Source organism: Larimichthys crocea, chromosome XI (genome assembly GCF_000972845.2).
Source record: "Larimichthys crocea isolate SSNF chromosome XI, L_crocea_2.0, whole genome shotgun sequence".
In the NCBI taxonomy this organism is placed as follows: domain Eukaryota; kingdom Metazoa; phylum Chordata; class Actinopteri; family Sciaenidae; genus Larimichthys; species Larimichthys crocea.
Window position 1 is genome coordinate 13187511 of NC_040021.1, and position 21463 is coordinate 13208973.

General features: G+C 42.4%; 3 protein-coding genes across 10 annotated transcripts in view; 2 read left to right on the plus strand and 1 right to left on the minus strand.

Moving 5' to 3' along the window:
• The window catches only part of LOC104925648 (serine protease 23), a 66413-nt gene extending 64510 nt beyond the window's left edge, over positions 1 to 1903 (minus strand). For 6 of the 7 annotated variants that reach the window (XR_003463235.1, XR_003463234.1, XR_002042085.2 and 3 more), the window contains exons 1-2: positions 1824 to 1903; positions 1577 to 1686 (exon numbers count right to left, since the gene is read on the minus strand). The gene's annotated coding sequence lies outside the window, so the exon portion shown is untranslated. Of the gene's footprint in view, positions 1 to 505; positions 635 to 1576; positions 1687 to 1823 lie in introns of those variants that run through there. The other variant, XM_019261439.2, reaches the window with a different exon arrangement.
• Positions 1904 to 1967: 64 nt separating this feature from the next.
• On the plus strand, positions 1968 to 8735 carry LOC104925635 (elongation of very long chain fatty acids protein 4). The gene is made up of 7 exons (XM_010739301.3): positions 1968 to 2252; positions 3917 to 4008; positions 4585 to 4772; positions 5520 to 5600; positions 6520 to 6691; positions 6833 to 6960; positions 7374 to 8735. The coding sequence occupies exons 2-7, from the start codon at positions 3942 to 3944 to the stop codon at positions 7644 to 7646; spliced, it is 909 nt and encodes a 302-aa protein (XP_010737603.1). The 5' UTR covers positions 1968 to 2252; positions 3917 to 3941; the 3' UTR covers positions 7647 to 8735.
• A 2000-nt stretch (positions 8736 to 10735) lies between these two features.
• Positions 10736 to 20284, plus strand: LOC104925649 (protein SOGA3). Of its 2 annotated transcripts, none has more exons than XM_019261454.2 (11): positions 10736 to 11030; positions 11266 to 12081; positions 12720 to 12944; positions 13170 to 13328; positions 13618 to 13686; positions 14180 to 14449; positions 14538 to 14915; positions 15414 to 16076; positions 16206 to 16548; positions 17986 to 18029; positions 20147 to 20284. In XM_019261454.2, the coding sequence occupies exons 2-9, from the start codon at positions 11269 to 11271 to the stop codon at positions 16314 to 16316; spliced, it is 2688 nt and encodes an 895-aa protein (XP_019116999.2). In that variant the 5' UTR covers positions 10736 to 11030; positions 11266 to 11268; the 3' UTR covers positions 16317 to 16548; positions 17986 to 18029; positions 20147 to 20284. The 2 variants fall into 2 exon arrangements, with proteins under 2 accessions (XP_019116999.2, XP_019117000.2); XM_019261455.2 differs by having other exon boundaries at positions 10736 to 10896.
• Positions 20285 to 21463: the final 1179 nt, after the last annotated feature.

Sequence of the window (21463 nt, forward strand, 5' to 3'; positions counted from 1 at the left end):
AGTAAAAAGGCTGCAGTTCGCCTGTAGATGGCACACGTAACACACACATTTGTACACAAGTCAATTTAATTCAATAAAGTGAGCTAAAAAAATATTAACCTACAAACAAATCTGAATGACATTTTTTTTCCAACACCAAACTTATATTTAGACAAAAACAAAACCGCTTTCTTGCTCATCCCCAGGCAAAGATAGGGAGGCCGCTCTTAAGATTGTCAATTTTAGAAATGAGAGGGTTCGTGTTGCTTGAGCAAATAACTGCAAGCACTATAATCACACTGCAATTGCAGTCATGAACTGAGCCATCAAGGCAAATGTGGAATAAATTGTGCCAGGAGAAACAATCTTTTCCATTCTTTGTCGTGTGCATACATAATTTACAATTTCTTAAGCATATTATCATTCATGCCGAATTAAGTGCAATGTCACTCTTTTCTAGATTAAAGTCAAAGCTTTGGTCATGGCTGGTCAGTACGTCAAACCATAGTAGAAGATAATTGCATACCTAGTATAGAGTCTGCATTCTTTTTTAATCTTTAAGGTGTTGATATCACGTGAACTTCCGTGTCTGTGAAGTGAAGCCAATGCAGAAGCGCTTTCCTCAAATGTCCACTTAAGACTGGCTCCAGAACAAGTCAGTCTCCATAAGTCCCTATGTTAAAATGCATACACAGCAGAAATAAACATGTTTACAGCCTGGTACAAAAAACTGTTTTGGTTTCTATAGCTAATTTCGCCATTCATGACATCTGTACTGAGTCTACATTTTTATAGAACTCACCTGATTAAATCATATTAAGGCTTAAAGCTATGCATAATTAACAGGTGGATGCGGTTACAGATGGCTTGTTTGAGCACCCAGATCCGCTGATGATCCATGTCTGTCAATTATTAGCCACGAGGCGGAAGAGGCTGGACTACCAACACAGTGGCAGCCTGAGCCAGAGATTTTGAGTTTTAAAATGGCTCTTCAGAAACATAAACACATACGCTGTCCATTCCAAGTAGCAAGTGTCCACACCCTATATACTCTGAAATATACCAATTTTTATCTATTTTGCAACATCATATTTATGCAGTTTGTGTGTGTTTTGGTCCTCAGCAGGATTCAATAAATAGACATATGCCTCAGATTTGTGGGGAAATAACAGACAAGCATTTGTCTGAATCACCAGCGAATAGTTTTATGAGGACAAAGTGTTTCCTCCACGTACATACACTCCATTGCTTTACTGTTTTGGATTACTAGCAGCTCTTTAGTCTTTGGTCCAGGTTAGCGCAGTCCAGCTGGATCTGTCACTGTAGCTCATGGAAAACCAAACTCATGAATGACATGGGGGGAAAAAGGAAAGAGCAATGAAGCCTTTCTAGATGAACCAGGTGTTCAAAAAAAAGATGGCACAGCCGATGCTTTGGTGAATGAGGGGGCAGTGTGAGCACCATCCATTCAGTGACAACTAAACTTCACTCAGAGTATTTGTGTAGTGACTGTGCAGTTTATGAGCTGAATGACTAACTTAAGATGTTTTAACACGATGTCTGGGGGGAAAAAAAGGGAACTTCATTGTTTACTTACTCTAAGTTCCTTCAAAGAAACCTCATCTCTCCTGAGGCGAACAGGAAGGGCAGGTGAGGCCAGTGAAGACGGTGGATTGACAGCGCCATCTTGTGTCATGTCGTTGTTAGCTGCGTAGTCGAAAGTAGATGTGTTTAAAAATGTAGGAACGTGTGCTTAATTTCACATAAAAAAAACGTAGATATTACTCGTTTGTTGTTAATTAGTTCGCTAAAAGCTTGTTTAGTTGTACAGTGACAGTGAATACCGAGCATGAGCTGAAGAAAGTAACGGTCTTCGTCAGTTAACGGCCACGAGCTGCTGCTGCTGCTGCTGCTAACGTCTGCCGCGCGCGCGCGCGCGCGCACCCTTTCCCCCACTTACACACACGCGCGCGCGCGAAACACGAGGATGAATTCCCGCATGCGCATTGCCGTCTGGCTTCTCGGTGTCTAGGAGATTGGGAGAAGATGATGCGGCTGAGCTGCCGGCGCGGTCTGAATGCATAATTGGCCTATCTTAGTCATAGATTTTCACTTGCCTTGTCCAGTTTCTTGCCAAATTGTTGCTGTTTAATGTCGAAGTGTTGAGCAGATGAGCAGCGACGGCAGGGGGAGAACAGTGAAGCAGTAACTGAGAGGGGAGTTGGGCATCAAATTGCACCGGATGTCATTACACGCTCTTAAATATCGAGGACGTAAGTAACTGCATTGTCTTTTTTTTTTTTAAACATTGTGTGTGTTTGTGTGTGTTGTGGTAAATTGGTTTTGAGTATGCTAAACGCTTTCCCGTCATTTACCGTAAAACTCCCGGCTTTGAGCCCTTATTTCAGGGCGTAATTAAATATCCTTGCTTCATAAGAGCCGAGCCCTTTTGTCCATGACATATCAAGTGTTTCCACACTTTTCATTTCATTTTTATAAGCAGAATCTTACTCTGTTGTTATTCGCCATTTTTCATGCACCCACCTGTTAAACCTAAATTTTGAGTAAGACTAAATGCTTACGAGACAAACAAGTGTAAATGATTTCGCTGCCTGTGCACCTCTTTTAAAATAAATACGCCTATCTGTCAGGTTGTTTTATTATTGCAAAGTCATATTCAGTGTGGAAGTTTTATTCTCCATTTTCCTCATGGCTTTTGTGTGTGTGTGTGTGTGTGTGTGTGTGCCACATGTAGGCAGATAACCATCAAACCAAACAGGCTTGTGGGTCGTTGGGCATTTGCACTTACAGGCCTTACATCTAAGCTCGTTGATCAATTGAATTTAAGCCTCTTGAGCGGTCTGACCGAAACCTGCTGACACATGCGCCCCTGTCTTTTTGTGTGCGCACAAATACGGTTAACGCTCTCTATCTCATTTCCCTCCGCTGCCCACTAAACTAAAACCCTTTGTGGGTATGTTATCATATGAAGTCCTGCAAAAACAGAAAAAAAAGGGTCCATTCTGCACATTGCGTAGTGCTCACACACCCATGTGCAACACTAATTGGTGGACAGCGTAATTCATTATTTATAGGGCATCTGATCTGACGCATCGGATTAATTATAGATTAATATAGAGACACCTGCTTTCAGGTGGATGAGAACTGTTTGTTATGCAATGCTGCTTAATTAAAGTCAATGATGTGGCACATGTCTGTCTGCCCTAGTGTGCCATTATTCCAAACCTTTAACTAGATTTGTCCCGTTAGTTATTAAATTAAATGAGTTTAATCTATCTATCTATGTATCTGTATTTATAGATATCTGCATGTATGTGAGGAATAGAGAGAGATGAATTATCCAGCATCCTCTGTCCTATTTCCTATAATTATCTCAAACTGTTGTGACTGACCAGCCATCATAAGAATCAATGGAGGACGGTGCATTAGCATCTCGTGGAGGATAATGTTACCATGCTGTTTCAAATGAGGGCAAGTGCAGAGAGGCTAAATGTTTTCTTTTAAGGTGTTTACAGCAATGCCCAAATTAGTTTAATGGAAAAAAAACTTTATCCATACGTTTGACATAGCATAACACAAATCCCTGACTGAAAGGCCCTCACTTCTCACATGGTATGTAGAAAGATCTCAACACTCTGAGAAGTCAGTTTTTGAATAGGATGCTGCAAAGTGTTATCTTTGGCCTTTTAAATATGTGCACATAAAGTGTTGATCAAGCTTGTCATGGCCGATACGCGTTTCAGTAGTTTATTTGTAGAGAGTGACACGTACAAAGAGCACAAGAAGATTACGTTGTGTATCTCATGCTACTAGTTACGCTGATAGGATATGCATGGCCTTTGATTTAATTTAAGTGTCTCTCACTGACTTGGACTTTCTCTCCGTCTCTCTCTCTCTCTCTCTCTTCCTGCCACAGTATAATCAAGACCAAAGGCAGAGCCATGGAGGCTGTAACACATTTTGTAAATGACACTGTAGAATTTTACAAATGGGGCCTTACTATAGCAGGTAAGAATCTTTACAATCACTTGTTTTGACATCACACAAGAGCAGTGTGCCACTCCAGATGCATGACTATTGTTCGTTGTTATCACTGTCATACAAATGATCAGATAAATCCTGTGGGTTACAGTAAGATGTTAGTCGCTGGCTTAGGTTTAGAGATAGGGGAGTGCACAGGAAATAAATGATAAGAAGTGCTATTTCTGACGGCATGTTGTGTTTCTAAATGTATTGCCAAAAGTCAGCATACTTGAAATTTGCATTTAAATTATTCATTACATTAGAAAATGATGTAAGAGTGCAACTATAGGTCAAAGTTGAAGCAGGAAGCAGCTACAGATAATCTCTGGAATAACCTGAACATTCACATGTTTAGATAATATGGTCACACTGGGGACTTACTTCAGGCTGGTAGCTAAATTGTTATGGTTACCCATTAGAATTATGTCAACAGAAACAAAAACAGTGTTATAAAAGCACTAGATTTAACTTGAATTTGTCCTTTAGTAAGTAAGCTTGATACCGGATTATGTGTGTTAATTTTACCGCTATACATCACATTTTCCCTCCTCTTTCTTCCAGACAAGAGGGTGGAGAACTGGCCAATGATGTCATCTCCCCTCCCCACTCTGGCCATCAGCTGCCTGTACCTGCTCTTCCTGTGGGCGGGGCCTAGATACATGCAGGACCGCCAGCCCTTTACGCTCAGGAAGACCCTCATAGTCTACAACTTCAGCATGGTGGTCCTCAATTTCTACATCGCCAAAGAGGTCAGGAAGGACACCTAGATTACTTCATGTATCACAGCAGTACACATGACTGACAACACAGACACAAGTGTTACCAAATGGATCTGTGTGATAGTCGATATTGGAGGAGACATTGCACACATAAACTAATTAAGATCACAAAAACAGATGATGGTCGAGGTCGAGGTGCATGCTTGTTGCGTGTTTTATTTTGCTTTATACATGTTGTATGTTAGCAGTGACACTCACAGAATGCATATGCTTTTTTTAAAGAAAAGACAATAAGGATGGTACAGGTGAAATCACACATCTTCATATAAACAGACAAGACAGTAACACACAGTCAAATGTGCCTTTTAAATGGTTGAACACTAAGTGAAGTCTGCATTTTATCTCAGCTAAGCACGAAGCAAATAATGTAGAAACAGTGGCTGATATATCCAAACAAATAATAAAAAAAAAGCTGTAGCAGTTTCTGCGATATGCAGAGCAGAGCAGAGAGGATGGCTTGTTCTGTAGCTATGAACTCAAATCCCTTAAATGTCTAATAGCTCTCAGATGTTTTCAATAATCCACTGGTTTTCACAAGAAACTCAAAACTTGTTGGCAAAGCATGAAATTCCTACAAAACAAGAGGGATATTTAACTCTCACGTCAGAGCATCCTTTAGTGTCAACAGGGATCACTTCTGTGCAATAGTTCCTCCATATCAGAGTCAGGATTAGTCAGCATCTTTCTGACTTTATTTGGTTTCTTTCTTCCCATCAGCTCCTACTAGGCTCTAGAGCAGCCGGGTACAGCTACCTCTGTCAGCCTGTCAACTACTCCAATGATGTCAATGAAGTCAGGGTAAGCTCCCTCCGACACACACATTCAGGTTCACACACTGCGGGTGCACGGGTACCAAACCTAGCATTTCGTTTTGCTCGGGTTAAAGGAGGAAAGAAACAGAGCGAGATAAAAGTTTATATCTCTAGTGATTTCAGGACAAACAGGGTGTGGCCTGCAGGGAGTAATTGATCTCACCACCGCAACTCTCCACCCCTGTCTCCACCTTCCTTCCAGCCTTGCTCCTTCATGATGTCATGATGGCATAATGCCACGCCATGCCACGCCACTGTGGCTTAAAGAGCAACCATGTGTACTATGTGCATGTGTCTTTCAGGCTGTGGGAATGAAGAGTTAAGTAGGAGCACGCACACAGAGTGACAGGACAGGACTAATAGTAAATACATCTGCAGTGTCTCTTTGTGTGAAAATATAATAATTACAATCCTGTTATCCTGTCCTGTTTTATAACCATGCAACTAAAATATTGATTTCAGATATTTGTATCATTAATACAATTACACTTAAAACACACAACTACAAATGGCAATATTCTGTACATCATACAATTATTTTTAACATATGATATCTGAGTGACCAAGTTTATACTGTGATTCTACAAGACTATAAGATTTACTTTGTGTTTTAAGGCTGATTCTTTACATTTCCAAATATAATAAAATCTGCTCTCTGCAGTAGTAAGTATTAGTAATTCTTCACTCAACTGTCCCACATGACTGGAATCAGGTGAGGACTTTAAAGAGCTCATTAATTAGGAGCTTAGGTGACTACAATTAGTTGTAGAAGAGGCTGCTGCGATGTCTGTACATTGTATTCACAGTCCGATGCTGTTATCTATCAAAGATGCTATCACATAGGAGATGTTAGTGTCTAAGATCAGCAATAATTCACTCCACCCTGTTCTACTTTTTTTTTTTAGATAGCATCTGCTCTCTGGTGGTACTACATCTCCAAAGGAGTGGAGTTCTTGGACACAGTCTTTTTCATCATGAGGAAGAAGTTCAACCAGGTCAGCTTCCTCCATGTCTATCACCACTGCACCATGTTCATCCTCTGGTGGATTGGCATCAAATGGGTCCCCGGTGGACAATGTGAGTGAAAGGATCTTCATTTTTATGACATCCAGCTGCTGAACTGTGCTTCTCACATCACTTCTCACTGATTGGCATTCAGTGGCATGCTAGCCACTTATAAATAACATGACTTACGACAACTCTTTTATCTTCCCTCAGCATTTTTTGGTGCAACCATCAACTCTTCAATCCACGTCCTCATGTATGGTTACTATGGCCTGGCAGCTTTGGGACCTCAGATGCAGAAGTACCTCTGGTGGAAGAAATACCTCACCATTATTCAGATGGTGGGTATTACCTTAGGTCTATATATATATGGGTGTTGTAAAAAAAGTAAAATTGCAGACATGTGCTTTGGTTCTCATGCCCCAGCCTAAAACACACTTTCACTTTGAAAAACAAATTTGTGCAGATGTTAAAACATTTGGTGAAACTATTCCCTTTAAATAACAATTTTATTAGCACCGATAAAACTGGTATGCTCATTAAGTTCACTGAAAATGGAGGCACTAGAAAAAGACAAATTAGATATATTATGTCACAAACGTGCCATATTTAGAAGCAGTAAAGATATGTGACAATTCTCAGTCTGTTACTATTTGTTTGTCTGTTATTTTATGTCCCACATTCTGCAAATGTATTACATTTTTACCGTGTTTCAGGCTGCTTTTAATGTGTCTATATTTTGTGTTTTCAATAGATCCAGTTCCACGTGACAATCGGCCACGCCGGTCACTCCCTCTATACAGGCTGCCCATTCCCCGCCTGGATGCAGTGGGCTCTTATTGGCTACGCTGTCACCTTCATTGTCCTCTTCGCCAACTTCTACTACCACGCTTACCGACGCAAACCTTTCTCGGCGCAGAAGGGAGGCAAGCCCGTCGTGAACGGCACTTCTAACGGTCATAGCAAAGTGGAGGAAGTGGAGGATAACGGGAAGAAGCAAAAGAAAGGAAGAGCGAAAAGGGAGTAAACGAGGAAGAGGGGCTAGTTTGGCGATTAACAGAAAGAGGACCAGGCCAGAGAAGGAGGGGAGGGGAGGAAAGTGATAAACCAGTTCAAACCAGACCGGCTTCATCATTCCTGCAAATAATGTAGAAGGATGCGATTTGTGACCAACTTGGACAGGTGAAAGAGTAGCAATGTGTGTTTGTGGATGTGTCTGTAAGGGTTTCTGAATTTGAGAGGGGTGTTGGTTGTCTTCCATAACATTTTTTTTTTTTTTTTTAACCAAGAAAAGCAAAATGCTGATCATGTAGGCTCTGCACTCTTCTGTCCAACTATGTTTTGGACCGTAAAAGGACCAAAATATTAAAAGGACCTACGAACCGCTCAGCATCCATTAACTTATCAACCAAAATTCACCTCCAACTTTTGTACTCTGGATTCCAGTATTGTTTTGAAAGCTTAAGTAGTCTTTAATATGCTAATTTATTTTATAGTGCTCTGAAAGAGTTTTAATGAATTTAACTATTACCAACATGCAGAAGTTTATACCAAAGGTTTTTTTTCTTGGTTCAGGGGGGGTTGTTTACAATTACTTAGAGTTGTGGAAGGAAAGTTAGCAGACAAAAAAAAATCACAGTATGACGTTCTTGCGACTGCCATTTACTGTATTTAACTACTTTTCATTCATCTACACCATCTACCAATACAACATGTCATGAACTTTACATTTCTCTACTGTCTCAAACTGACATAACTGTACAGAAGGGTATTTTCTTTGTGTTCTTTGTGAATTAAAAACCTGGTTTAAAACACGTTTCTTTTAGTATGAACATTTGTGGGTATCTTTGTTATAATATTTTTATGTGGGTCCTCATGATTTATTTCTTTTTGCTGTGCGATGTAGCTGAGGTGCAAGAATAAGAGATTGAAGTTGAGCTCAATATATTCTCACTGCCACGTAGGACTGAAGGGAAACTCATCCTGAAAAGAGCTTCTTCTTTTTTTTTTTTTTAAAGAAAACAAATGGTTATTTCATTGTCTTATTAAAAATGAAAGTGACAAGGCAGACTGGCTGCACATATAACTGAAATAAAGACAATGTCAGCACCCCATAGCTTATGTTTGTGTGTCTTTGTGTTAGTTCAATGTACTTTGTGTTATACTCAACATATAGGATCAAGATGTAACCCATTAGGAACCTAATCTGGTGCTGAAGCCTCCCCATCCCCCATGTTCCCACCTCCTCTCCTCATTCCTCTGCCTCCTTCATCTCTCTCTCTCTCTCTGCCATCCCAGAATCTGCAGGATGGACAGGCTTCTTGTCAGTATGTGTGAGAGGCAGAGGCCTGTCCAGACAGATCTGCCCTAATCTTTGGGGTTAAATTGGCTTTAGCTCCCAAAGAGCTTATTTCTACGTCACTCCACGGGTTACCCAGGAAACCAGGTCACTGGAAGAGAAGCCTTTACTAATCTGCCATGAGGTTGCTGGTGTAACTCTCAAACTGTATCTTTATTAGTTAAAATTTGGATCTAGTGTTCATTTCTTGTGCCAACAACTATATAAGACGTGCACGATAAGTGTATGATAAAATTCCTGCATGCTCTCCCTGTAAATATTAGAAAATATGTGATTTTGTGACACCAGTGCTGTGAATTTAATATCCTGGTTCATTTCAGGACCGCTCTCTGTCCACATATTTTCCCACACATTCACCATCCATTTGCCCGTGACTTACGCTATATCCCATTCCTCTTTCACCACATTGTGGATTCACTAATGGCATCTATTAAATTATTCATCCACTATCTTTTTTTCTTCCTGTTGTGCAGAGGCATCTTATACACATTCTACTACACCTCATGCTCCTGTTTAGCCACTTTTTCCACATCCTCTTCTCTCGAACCCGCTGTACACTCCACTTGCTCCACTTTGCCGTCTTCCATCTTATCCTGGTGCACCACCACCTGTCTTTTCACACCCATGGCATCAGGGTGGAGGTGGAAGGCATGTAGATGTGAATGATAGACCGGATGAGTAAGAGGTGCCGTACTTGTCCTCCATGGGGACATAGAGGGATCTAAGCCAGGGACTAAGAGGATTGCAAAAGGCCCAAGGCATTTAGCACAGGTCACTATAACCTGCATCCAGGCTGCTGCAGGAACATGCTCACACATACCTGTATGCATACTAATTTACTAATTAATTTGCACAGGTCTACTGCAAATGCATTGTTGATACTTACATCCCTTTGCAATTCTCTTTCATTTCAGTCTAAAACAAACTGCTGGCAAACATATAGACCTATGATTTCATTAGCTGACTGACAGTTGACTGACCCACCTAAGGCCAGTCTGTTGGTAGGTGAAGGGTCAGTTTGCAGGGGTTAAATCTCTGCAAAAACCCGACCCATCACTCACTCATCTCATTAGCAATTATATGACTAAGGAGCTCATTGTAGCCTAACAGACTGGAAACAGTCAGCGTTTTACTGGCTCTCCTTCTATGTGGGACAGATTGCCTTCAGAGCTTGTGCTGACTAGGTCTTGTGTGAACAGGGCACCCCCTGCTGGGACTAAGTTTAGTTACATTACATCTGTGGGTCAGAAACAGATGAGAGGGGAGACACAAAACCTGAGTTTGTAAAACACAAACATCAGCTAAGAGAGAAACAACAATGTTGTTGTAGAAATATGTCATTTGCTGCAAGTTCTGACGTGGCTATTAGTTTGTAGTAGATTTCTAAATTATTTATTTGTTCACTGGTACTATATGCACCATTAAATAGATATAAATTGAAATGATAATGGTCTCAAGGTGACACTTGTATTATTGCAGTGCTTAACTTTGAGACAAATTGCTAATATTATAATATTATTTTATCTTGCATCCACATGGCACATACTTCTAAATGCATTTAAGTCCAAAGAGTGAGTGCCCCTTTAAGTAAGGGGGGTTAAAAATAGATAAATCCAGTCACGCAACTCTGTGTAGACAGTAAGAAAAAAACATATTTTATGTATTAGAGTGAGAAAGTGTCAGGAAGCTACTTCACAAAGCAGAGTTTTGATCTGATCATTACTCTAAAGTTTGTTCAACTTGTGCAACCTGCTGTACTTAGCCACTGGCATGCCTGCAAACCTCATTTGAATCTGGGAGAGAAAGAAAGGGGTGGCTGTTCCCTTCCTGGTTTGACGTACATCCTTACGTCATATGGTCAGTGCCCCTGCAGTGCCTGGTGGTTCCCCGTGTCAGCGACTCTGCACAGTGCCCTGCGGTAAGATTTCACCCATCCTGCGGAGCTGTCAGTGAAAATGCATCAGTCTGGACTCCCTATATAAGTTTGTCGGTCGGTAGCGGTCGTCTGTGGAGGCTGCAGTCCATCTTTGAATGGTTCCTTGACAAAAACAAGTAGGCCTTACACATCCCTTGTAAAGTTAGACTATGGGTCAGGATGAGGAGATGAGAAAAGCGGCATCTAGTGGCTTTCTTATGGGAAGCATCCTCTAACTTTGTAGTTGTGTGAATGTTATAATATAGTTTTAAAAATAAGTTATTAAATAAATGATCAGTTATGTTTATATTATTGACTCATGATGAACAGACTAACTTGTCATAATAGTCTAACTTTGCACTTTATTATCAGAAAATGCAGCCTGCCGCCAGCGGCGCTGCAGATCCTCCGTCATCATCATCAACATCATCAGCGGAGAATAGCGCAGGGAGGAGGAGGAGGAGGAGGCAGCACCGGGCTCCCTCGCCGGCCAGAGCCCAAGACGGTGCAACCAAGCGAGCACCGAGACACCCAGGCAGGTCCAGGCCTCCTCCTGCAGCAGGAAAGAGTAGAAACATCTGGGTGAGCGACAGTTTGAGGTCCGCTGACGGAAGGGAGAGGGAGCCCGAGAGCCGCAGCGGGGCAGCTGTTCACCCGGATGGTGCTGAAGCTGATGTAGTCAGACCAAACAGGGCGGATGCTGTCGATGAAGATCCGACAGATTCATCAGCACCGGTCCGTCGCTCCGCTTTACGCCTGCCCTGCCTTAAAGGTGACTCCCCTCGGCGTTTGTTGCCCGGTAGAGCCCCGTCTTCCTTATCCGTGGAGGAGAAAGGGAAGAAACCCGGCGGCAGCGGAGTAGGAGGAGAAGGAGGAGGAGGAGAAGAAGGAGCAGGCGGCCGTGGGGAGAGCAGCGGCGTGTCTGTGGGCTGCGGCGCGGGCCTCGGTTTGGGTTTGTGGAGAGGAGGATGCTTACAGGCTGAACTGATCCAGTTTCATCTGCAGAAGAGACTAAAAAGAAGCGGTGCGAAGATGCAAGCAAAGGCCGACAACATGGGCGCAGAGGAGGCCGCTCTGGGAGAGCCGGAGCCGGCTGCAGAGGCGACAGAGGCGGGGTCCGTGACACAGCAGGACCAGGCCCTAGAAGACGAGATGGAGAGACTGATTGAGGAAAATGAAGATCTCAAGGTTTGATATATGTTTTTTTTTTGTTGTTTTTTTAATGCATGCTGGTAATGTGTCATCAGCTTGTAGTGATTTAAGATATGATAGGAAAAAAATACAACGTGGCACCTCAGCAGGACCGTAGGCCATATTTGTTTTTGTTTTTTTTAATATTAGGATGACAGAAAACGCATGTTTGTATTTAAAGCCACATAACTGGACTGAATCTGGTGTCTGCAGCTCATCTGCTGCCTGAAGGAATAACAAACATCAATTGATTAGTCTGTTGAGCATCCTCCACGTCTCCACAGAACATAAAGCTGAGATCTAAACTGAAAACACACTGGCTGCAGACGACTAATTGGTTATTGATCACATCGGTATTGATCTGGCAAGATCAATGATATCTTGTTTTAAAATGAGGAACAACCAGGGGAGTCAACAGCTGGGTTTTGCATATTTGTATTTGAGTGTGATGTTGGCAGTTGCAGGAAATATCTGCAACACGACATAGTCATAAAATATAATGATTAAATTTGCATCCAGCCACGGAACATGAAATAAAAATGTGTTTGTAAAAACTACAAACAGCAGAGATTAGCCACCACAGGGGTTAATCTTAACCATCTCATAACTGTGACACTTTACTGTGCACCTGCCAGTGTGAAATTGAGGAGATGAGGACCGAGATGGACGAGATGCGAGACACTTTCTACGAAGAAGACACTTGTCAGCTGCAGGAGATGAGACGTGAGCTAGAGAGGGCCAATAAGAACTGCCGGATCCTGCAGTATCGTCTGAGGAAGGCGGAGAGGAAGAGGCTGCGCTACGCCCAGACGGGAGAGATCGATGAGGAGCTGCTCAGGAGTCTGGAGCAGGACCTGAAGGTACAGAGCAGAGGGAAAGATGCTCCGTCTGGGTTGTTTCTGTCCTGAGGATGTGTGCAGGTTACACTGTAGTCACAGCACACAGGTGAAACATTGTATTTCTGAAATAGTTGCCATTGATTCTTATGCATCTTACTGATTTATAAACAGCCTAAAGATAGACATTAGACATTAAAAGTACAGATGAATCATGAAAATGAACAAATTTGCAATCAACCACTGCAGGTAGCGAAGGATGTGTCTGTGAGGCTGCACCACGAGCTGGAAAAGGTGGAGGAGAAACGCACAAAGACAGAGGAGGAGAATGAAAAACTGAGGCAGAAACTCATAGAGGTGGAGGTGACCAAACAAGCCCTGCAGAATGAACTAGATAAAACCAAAGAGGTAAGGAAACACTTAGCCACATCCGTCTACATCGGTTACATTAATGAGCACAAGATAATTCAATTTAATGTTCGGCAGAAGCTAAAAATCAGGAGATACTGCCTGGGATCTGTCTGTTGTTTATGTGTAGTGCACTTTAATATAAACTGTAAATATGATGTTTCATATTACAACAGGGAATGTAATTCAACACAGAAAACTGTTAAATTAGAGCACAATTTTAGTTGTAAAACATCACAAATGAGAGTGGGAAAGCACAAATTTTCCAATTTACTGTCTCCTTCAATAGTCTCAAAAAAGAAGAGGAAGCAAGGACATCCAGAAGACAGACAGGAAATCAGCACAGACTCCTACAGAGGTGAGAGGTTTTTACAAATAAATACCTTTATTTATTTACTTTAAGGGAGAGAATCATCAGGTAGTGTGTGATCTCATCTTCGATCTTTTTCCCTTGCAAGTATTGTCATGAATATATATGTTTCCATACATTAATATGACTAATAAGAGAATATAAACTGAGAATAAGAGAATGTAGATTGCAGATTGTGCAGGTTTATGCTCAGATCCTCATGCAATGTTCTCAAGTCAAACGTTCTGCGTGCCTTGAGCTGCTGCAGGCCAGAGTCCAATCATTAAAGTAATAAAAGTACATTTAAATGAAAGCTGAGAGTTTGCACAGATCCATCAGTTACTCTAGACTTAGTAGACATCAAATCTTCTCTTTAATCTCGAGTCATTCCATCTTTACGTCTGCAGAGACCAACCTTGTGAACTTCAGGATTAGGTTGTAACTGTTTCTGCTTAAAGGCACTAGTATTTACTTCATAGTCTGTGCTGTCTCTATGCTCCAGGAGGACAATGAGGACCTTAAGTGCCAGCTAGCTTTCATCAAAGAGGAAGCGGTGCTTATGAGAAAGAAAACAGCCAAAATTGACAAAGAGAAGGACCGTCTAGAGCAAGAGCTGCAGAAGTACCGTTCCTTCTATGGTGAACTGGACAGCACCCATCCTAAAGGAGAAGCTGGAGGTCCGCCAACCACCCGCGAGTCAGAACTGAAGCTGCGGCTCCGCCTAGTGGAGGAGGAGGCCAACATCCTGGGGAGGAAAATAGTTGAACTGGAGGTAAGAGCTGACAATGATACATGGATCTATTAAGGTAATAACACTCGAGTGCAAGTTGTATGAGTATTAAGCTTTTACTTCTCTACAGGTTGAAAACCGTGGCCTGAGGGCCGAGCTTGATGATCTCCGTGGTGAAGGAGAGGGCGCTGGAAGCTCTGGGTGCGGAGCGATGGGTGGGCCAGGTGCAGGGCGAGGCCTTGGTGATGATCTGACGGAGCTCCGACAGCAGCTGCAGTTGGTGGAGGACGAGGCAGAGCTACTGAGGAGGAACCTAGCTGATGCCGAAGAACAAAACAAGAGAGTGACTGGCGAGCTGAACAAATTACGATTCAAAGCTGGCACCCATGAGGGAAGCACCAGGCATGGGGGAGGAGCAGGAGGTGCAGGGATTGATGTAGCCAAGGCAGAAGCCCTGCAGGAGGAGTTAAAGGCAGCAAGGCTACAGATCAATGATCTAAGTGGCAAGGTATTACAAGTTGATCGATTTACAGTAATTTGATCATTTTGTTTTAATTACATAAAATATTCTAAAAATGCTGTTAATGTATGATAGTAATAAGTTCAGCAGGTACAATGTTTAACTATAGACTGTTTCTGATTGGCCATTCTCAAGCTCACGTTGATGTCTCTGGCTTGTCACCATCTTGGCAGTGCCTGACTCCGCTGGCTTCCTGCTAATCTAAAAACAGGCAAAGAAATGGAGCGTGGGATGAGCTGAGGCATCAAAGCAGCCACTCTCTTAATTATGGCTAACCAAAATTCATCCCCTTTATAGGAATAAAGAAATTAGCTACAGGGACCAGGCTATAAAGATGCTGAAGTACTGACAGACTGTTCCATCCGCTAGCGTGGCTGAAAAGTGTCCTGTTAGACCTCATTTTAAAATCTTTGCTCATTGTGTCTTACTTTGTAAAAAATATGATTACAAAATGTTATTGCTGCACATCTCTTTGTCTTGATTCAGGTAATGCAGCTGCAGTACGAGAACCGTGTGCTCCTCTCCAACATGCAGCGCTATGACCTGGCTTCCCACCTCTCCCTGCGGCCCAGCCCACGGGACAGCGATGCAGAGAGTGATGCTGGCGGTGCAACAAGTGGTCGTCGTGAGAGTGACGAAGACTCCACCTCATCCCGCCTCCTCCCACCGCACCGCAAACGTGAAGGCCCTGTGGGTGGGGAAAGTGATTCAGATGAGGTCAGAAACAATAACGGCAGTAGCCATTGCCTGACGCCCACACGGGGTCTCTACACCCCCACGGGGCCAGAGGGAGCCGCCTCCTCTGCCTTGGCCCACTTCCTGCCTGGTGGCCGGTGCAGCCTGCGTGACAGGCAGCAAATGATCGACATCCGTATAGAAGCGGAGAGGCTTGTTCGGACCATTGACCGCCTCATCGCTGACACGGCCACTGTCATCTCAGAGGCGAGGGTCTACGTCTCTAACGGCGACCTGATGTTTGGGAGAGGGGGAGAGGAGGGTGGAGAGGATGATGGGGGCAGGATCAGGGAGCATGAGTTGCTGTATCGCATTAACGCTCAGATGAAGGCCTTCAGAAAAGAACTGCAGGCCTTCATAGACAGACTGGAAGTGCCAAGGCTCGAAGACAGGGAGGCAGATGAGCCACTGTCGGTGAGACAAAGTTTCAAAATAGGTTTCATGTCTGCATGTGAAATGTCTCAAAGAAATTAATGCTTAATCTGTTTCTTCCTTTTTCTCATCTAATCCAACCTCTTGTCACTCAACTCGTCCTCTGCCCAGATGTTCCAGCCTATCATTTTGCTCATCCTCATACTTGTGTTATTCTCATCCCTCTCCTACGCCACCATCTTTAAACTAGTCTTTCTTTTTACTCTTTTCTTTGTCCTGTGATATATGCCTCCCTTAATTCACATCGTCCCTTCTTTGTTTTTTTGCTGTTTCGTTTTTTTTGTGTTTTTTTTACCCTCCTCCCTGCATCCTTTGTTGCCAAGCTAACCAAAAGCACAGGAAAAGCTCAGCACTTCCCATCGCTGCAGTCGCATTCAAGAAAGTGTGGCTAGATTCAACACTGGAGCCCACATTTTCAATAACACGTCACTGTCCACCACAGTCCCTCAAGAAGGTGAGTTACAGTGAGCTCTGAGAAGGAGGAACAGGTTAACGCTGTAGCTGATACTGTTCTATGAAAATCACTATTGTCCTATCACTGTGTCACAGATCAGGTGAACAACAACAACACATAAATAATGAAAATAAAAATAGGAATGTAATATATTGGACCATGTTCAGTCTTTACGGGACACATCATTGCTCTGAATCCCTCAGAAGTTTATAATAGAAGTGTATATAATAATTTAAACTCTCAGGTCCATGGAGCACTTATAGGACCTCTTGTCCATGTTGGCTTTAGACAGATGAAATGTCTCTTTTTTGGAATGAATGAAGGAATATTCTGACATTTTGGGTTTTGTTAGAAGAGTTAGAAAACAAGTCTGTATGAGCAGGAGAAAACAGCTAACCTGGATTTTTTTACATTCAGTTTTTTTTCCACTGACTAAACAATAAACAATAAATATGGTAACTAGTGATCTTAACTTGGTGATTCTAAGCCAAGCAGCAACCTGCAAGGCTGTGAAGTGAAGCTGATGCAGAAGTGCCACTTGAGGCTGGCTACAGAAGAGGTCAATCTCCATAAGTCCCCATGTTAAAATGTCCAACTTCACAGCAGAAAAAAACATGATTACAGCCTGGTACAGTAAAAGCAAAACAGTTTTGGACTCTGTTGCTAAATTTCCCGGTCCTGACAACTGTACTCAGGGTGAATTTTTATAGAACTCACCTGTTCAAATTATATTAAGCCTTAAAGTTATGCATAATTAACAGTGTGGATGCTTTGTCCACTAATGATACACATCTTTGCTGATTATTAGGTCGGAGGTGGAAGGAGCAGGACTTCAAACATGGTGGCAGCCAGAGCTGCATATTTTGAGCTTCAAACAGCTGTTCAGAAATCTATGGATGATGTTATGCATGCACTGTCCATTCTTTATACTGTCAGTGTTCCAGCCACATCTTTTACCTTTGGACAGATGGCTGTTTCCCCACCAGCTTGTTAGCTGCTGCTGGCTCTAGCTTCACCTTTAACATGCAAAAGAGTGGTATCAATCAATCAAGAAGGTGAATCAACTTATTTCCCTATTAATCAAACAAATTCTTCGGGACAGCAGTAAGCTCAGTCTGTAGGGACTACACAGTATGAACTGGTAGCTGAAGAGCAAAGCACCAAAAATCTATAAGCTCTTTGTGTGTGTGGTTGCATTTCGGGCCTCTGTATGTAAAAGTTGAGTGATTTAGAAAGTAAATCTTCTTAAGCCAACAGGAAGTGGATGTACATGGCACAGGTTTCAGAAATGCCGAGTTTAACATTGCTTACATTGAGCTTTAAGGTCACAAGACTGTAAAAATCAGTGTTGCTTTACGTCCTGGTTTAACCTTGTTTCTAAATATATTTTCTCTTGTAACAGGTTATGACAGCCGCCCTCTCCTCTTTGTTTTTCAGGACCACGCTTGATCTACAATCCTGCTGTTGTTTCCTCAAGTAAAGTAAGGATAAAGTTTGTTTTGATCCCTCTCCTTAACTTCTGAAGGATTTGTCATAGGGAACACAACAGGTGGAGGAATAACTCGGGGCTTCAAACTGGAAGGAATTCTGACGATCATGCCAAGTGCTAAATATCAGATTTTGTCTGAAGGGGGGGCCCCCAAAATTCTCAACAGGACCCCTGATCAGAGGCAGGCTTTAGTAATTGATGGTGTGGCAGATGAACAGAAGCAACTGTCTTCATACGTCACTGCAGCAGGATGAGTCAAGAACACAGTCGCAGGTTCCGGTTACTCCAGGACATTGTATGAGATTTCAAACATTTTGCTCTTTAGCATAATTTGAAACATGCAGAATATGAAACCTGTGCTACTTGTATGTTATAAAAAAATATGACAGAACATATTAAACATGAAAAGTTATGATAGCATGTGAAGTTTGACATTGAAAGTATGTAAAAAAAAAAAAAAAGAAAAAAGAAAGAAAGAAAGAAATTTTGCCAAACATGCCGGCCATCCATCATGTAGTTTCCTTTCCGTGACTACCTTCAATAAAGATATTATTGACTGTGACAAATTATTACTCACTGTGTCACTCACGACCATTTGGCATCCTTTGGAAAAAATGATTTGCAGTGGGGCATGGTCACAAGATAAAATCTGCCCAAGCATCCTAAAGCAGAGTAGCAACAGAGAAGCCTATTGGCTGAGAGGTCGCAGCAGCTGAAATAGCTATGTAAACACTTTCCCTCTCTCAGTGAGCAACCCCAGTAATTATAGCCAGGATGATGGTGACGACAGTTGTCCCATCGAGACTTCAAATGCTGGAATAAATTTGACATTATGATATTTGATCCCGGCTCCAATGGCGCGCCCACGTAAACAGTGAGGAGCGGTATAAAGGCTGGGTAACCCGTCTGGAACAGAAGTTGTTTACCCTTTAGCTCAACGCTCCGGACTTTAACTCCGACACCCATGTGTGTGTATAGAAGAAGGGGGCCCCTTTAAATCGAGTCCGCGGGGTTTTACGTAACACAGAGGAGGAAAAAGAGAGAGGAACGCACAGGAGAGGGGAGACAATCTGGCGACGAGGGAAGTGAATCTGTTGGAGAGGCCAGAGCGCACAGAGCGCACAGAGCGCACGGCGCTCAGGAACTAGAGCAGGCAGAGGATTTTTACTGGAGAGCAGATAATAATAAAGGGACAGACAATCCCTTGTTTGTGGAGCAAGGTAAGAGCAGCTATGTATTAATGAGGCGTAAATGTCATCTTTAATAATGGTTTAGTGCCATATATAATTACACATTTATTGTACAGAGGGTTAAAATGTTTCATTTAGACAGCGGGAATGAGCGGGAAGTCCAATGTGATCATGTTTATCCTTAATTTTACTTTATTTTTTATATATTTCATTTTATTTTTACTCTATTTATCTATTTAAGTCTAATTTGTAAAATTTTCTTTGTCTTTGTCTCTGACATGCATCACTCTCTGTTTCTCTCCCATGAGCACAAACCACGCAACCAGTTTACTATGCATAGTTACAGGATTATTAATATCTCTACTCTTACATCACAGTTGGGAGGGAGGTGGCTGGTACATTCGGACACTTTCGACCAGGATACTTGTCATATTTAATGATGGCAACAACAACAACAAACCCTGGTTGCTTTAGTTTACTTGATAGGACAATATTTAGATGATCAGTACCCTCGGGACACAACTTCACCATGCAAGTGATGAATGTTGATGGGGTTATAGTTACAGGGTTTGGTTGTACATCTTGATGCCGAAGCCCCCATTTGGAACATTGAAGTTAAGTTTCTCTTGCCATGTCACAAGGTGCGCTGAGGCAGCTGGAGGTCAAAGTGACCAAGAGTCTAAAGACATGCAGTGCTGTCATGCAAGACTCTTGTCCACACGTGCTGCGTAGGTAGGCTTACATGCCTGTGAATTTTTTGGACAAGAATGTGAAAGGAGAAGGCCATAAATACCTTTGTGAGGACAGAAAGTGTCCAACATAACGAGTCATTTAAGCAACAGAGACAAGTGTCAAAATGTTGGCTCACAACCAGATTTGGGGCTGAATTCTTCTTCTTTTCTCCCTTGTGTCTTTATAGTGTTTCCAGGTCATCAATCCCTCCGTCCCCCAACTACCATCAATCCGACGGTGATCTGTGACAGGAAAGTGAAACAGGAGAAAAGGGGAAATTGCTATTTAAAAAGGCCCCTGGGTATCGAGCCGCCTGCATCATGGCAGCCATCGATCTGGAGCGTGGGCTGGAACACAGTGGCCGGGGCTGGGGGAAAGAGAGGCCAGAGCTGATGGACAACTTTGACTCAGAGATGCAGGAGTGGGAGGACCAGCTGCAAGACATACAGAAAAAAATCGAAGAGGTAAGGTTCTGAATAAGAGAAATTTACAAAAATATCTCAGACTGCAGAAAACACACATCTTATCACAAATACAGCAGCTGGGACTGTGGACGGCTTGGGCCAGTGAATGGAAATTTGACTTATAAAGTGTGATAAATAGGATTTGAGGAGCAACCTAGTGCCATAAATCAACATTTTTCCGTTCCCCTCTTGATTAGTACTGCTGTACAACACTACACCTACTGATGTAGAAATATAGACGTTATGGTGAAGCTGCTCATGCTCCATCTTTAACTGTAGAAAAAGTATAAATTCAGCTGCATAGAGTCACTCAGATTAAGAGTTTGGTTTAACAATCATCCAAATGTGGTTGCAGTTGACTCGAATATGAAAGCGTTTTCGCTTACATGTGACACTGGAGTGTGCGAACATGTTAATGATTTTGTTTCCAGGTTATGAAGTGCTTCCGTAATCCCTAGAGTGTGTGTTAATTGGTGTAATATATGTGTGTGTGTGTGTGTGTGTGTGCGTGTGTGTGCCTGTGCACCGTAATAAACTGTTGGCAACGCACCGACTGACACAACCTCATGGCCTTGTTGATGCAGTGATACAGACAAATGTTAACAAGCTAATTAAACTGTGATGTACTGACAGACAGGCTGAACACACACACACACTCTCTCTTTCTGTCTCTCTCTCTCTCTCTTGCACGCATGCACACACACACACACACACACACACACACACACACACATAGTCTGAAAGCGGATACTAAAGGAAACAGATGCTTGCTAGAATAACATGTGCTTATCATAAATATAGGTTAGGTTGTGCAATGATTTTGTGATCATTTTAAGACTTGTTTGTTGTGTAAACACAGCCCCGGTTGTGTTGCACGTAGTTGTGTACAGTATGTACTAATTATTTTAAGAATACATCCAAAATCAGCAGGAAGTTGTTAATGTTTTCTTCTGCTTTCAATTTCCAGTTGTACAATGAAGTTCAAGCCCGCAGAGGAGCAAACGATATCACCACTGACAACCAGAAAAATGGCGGCGAGC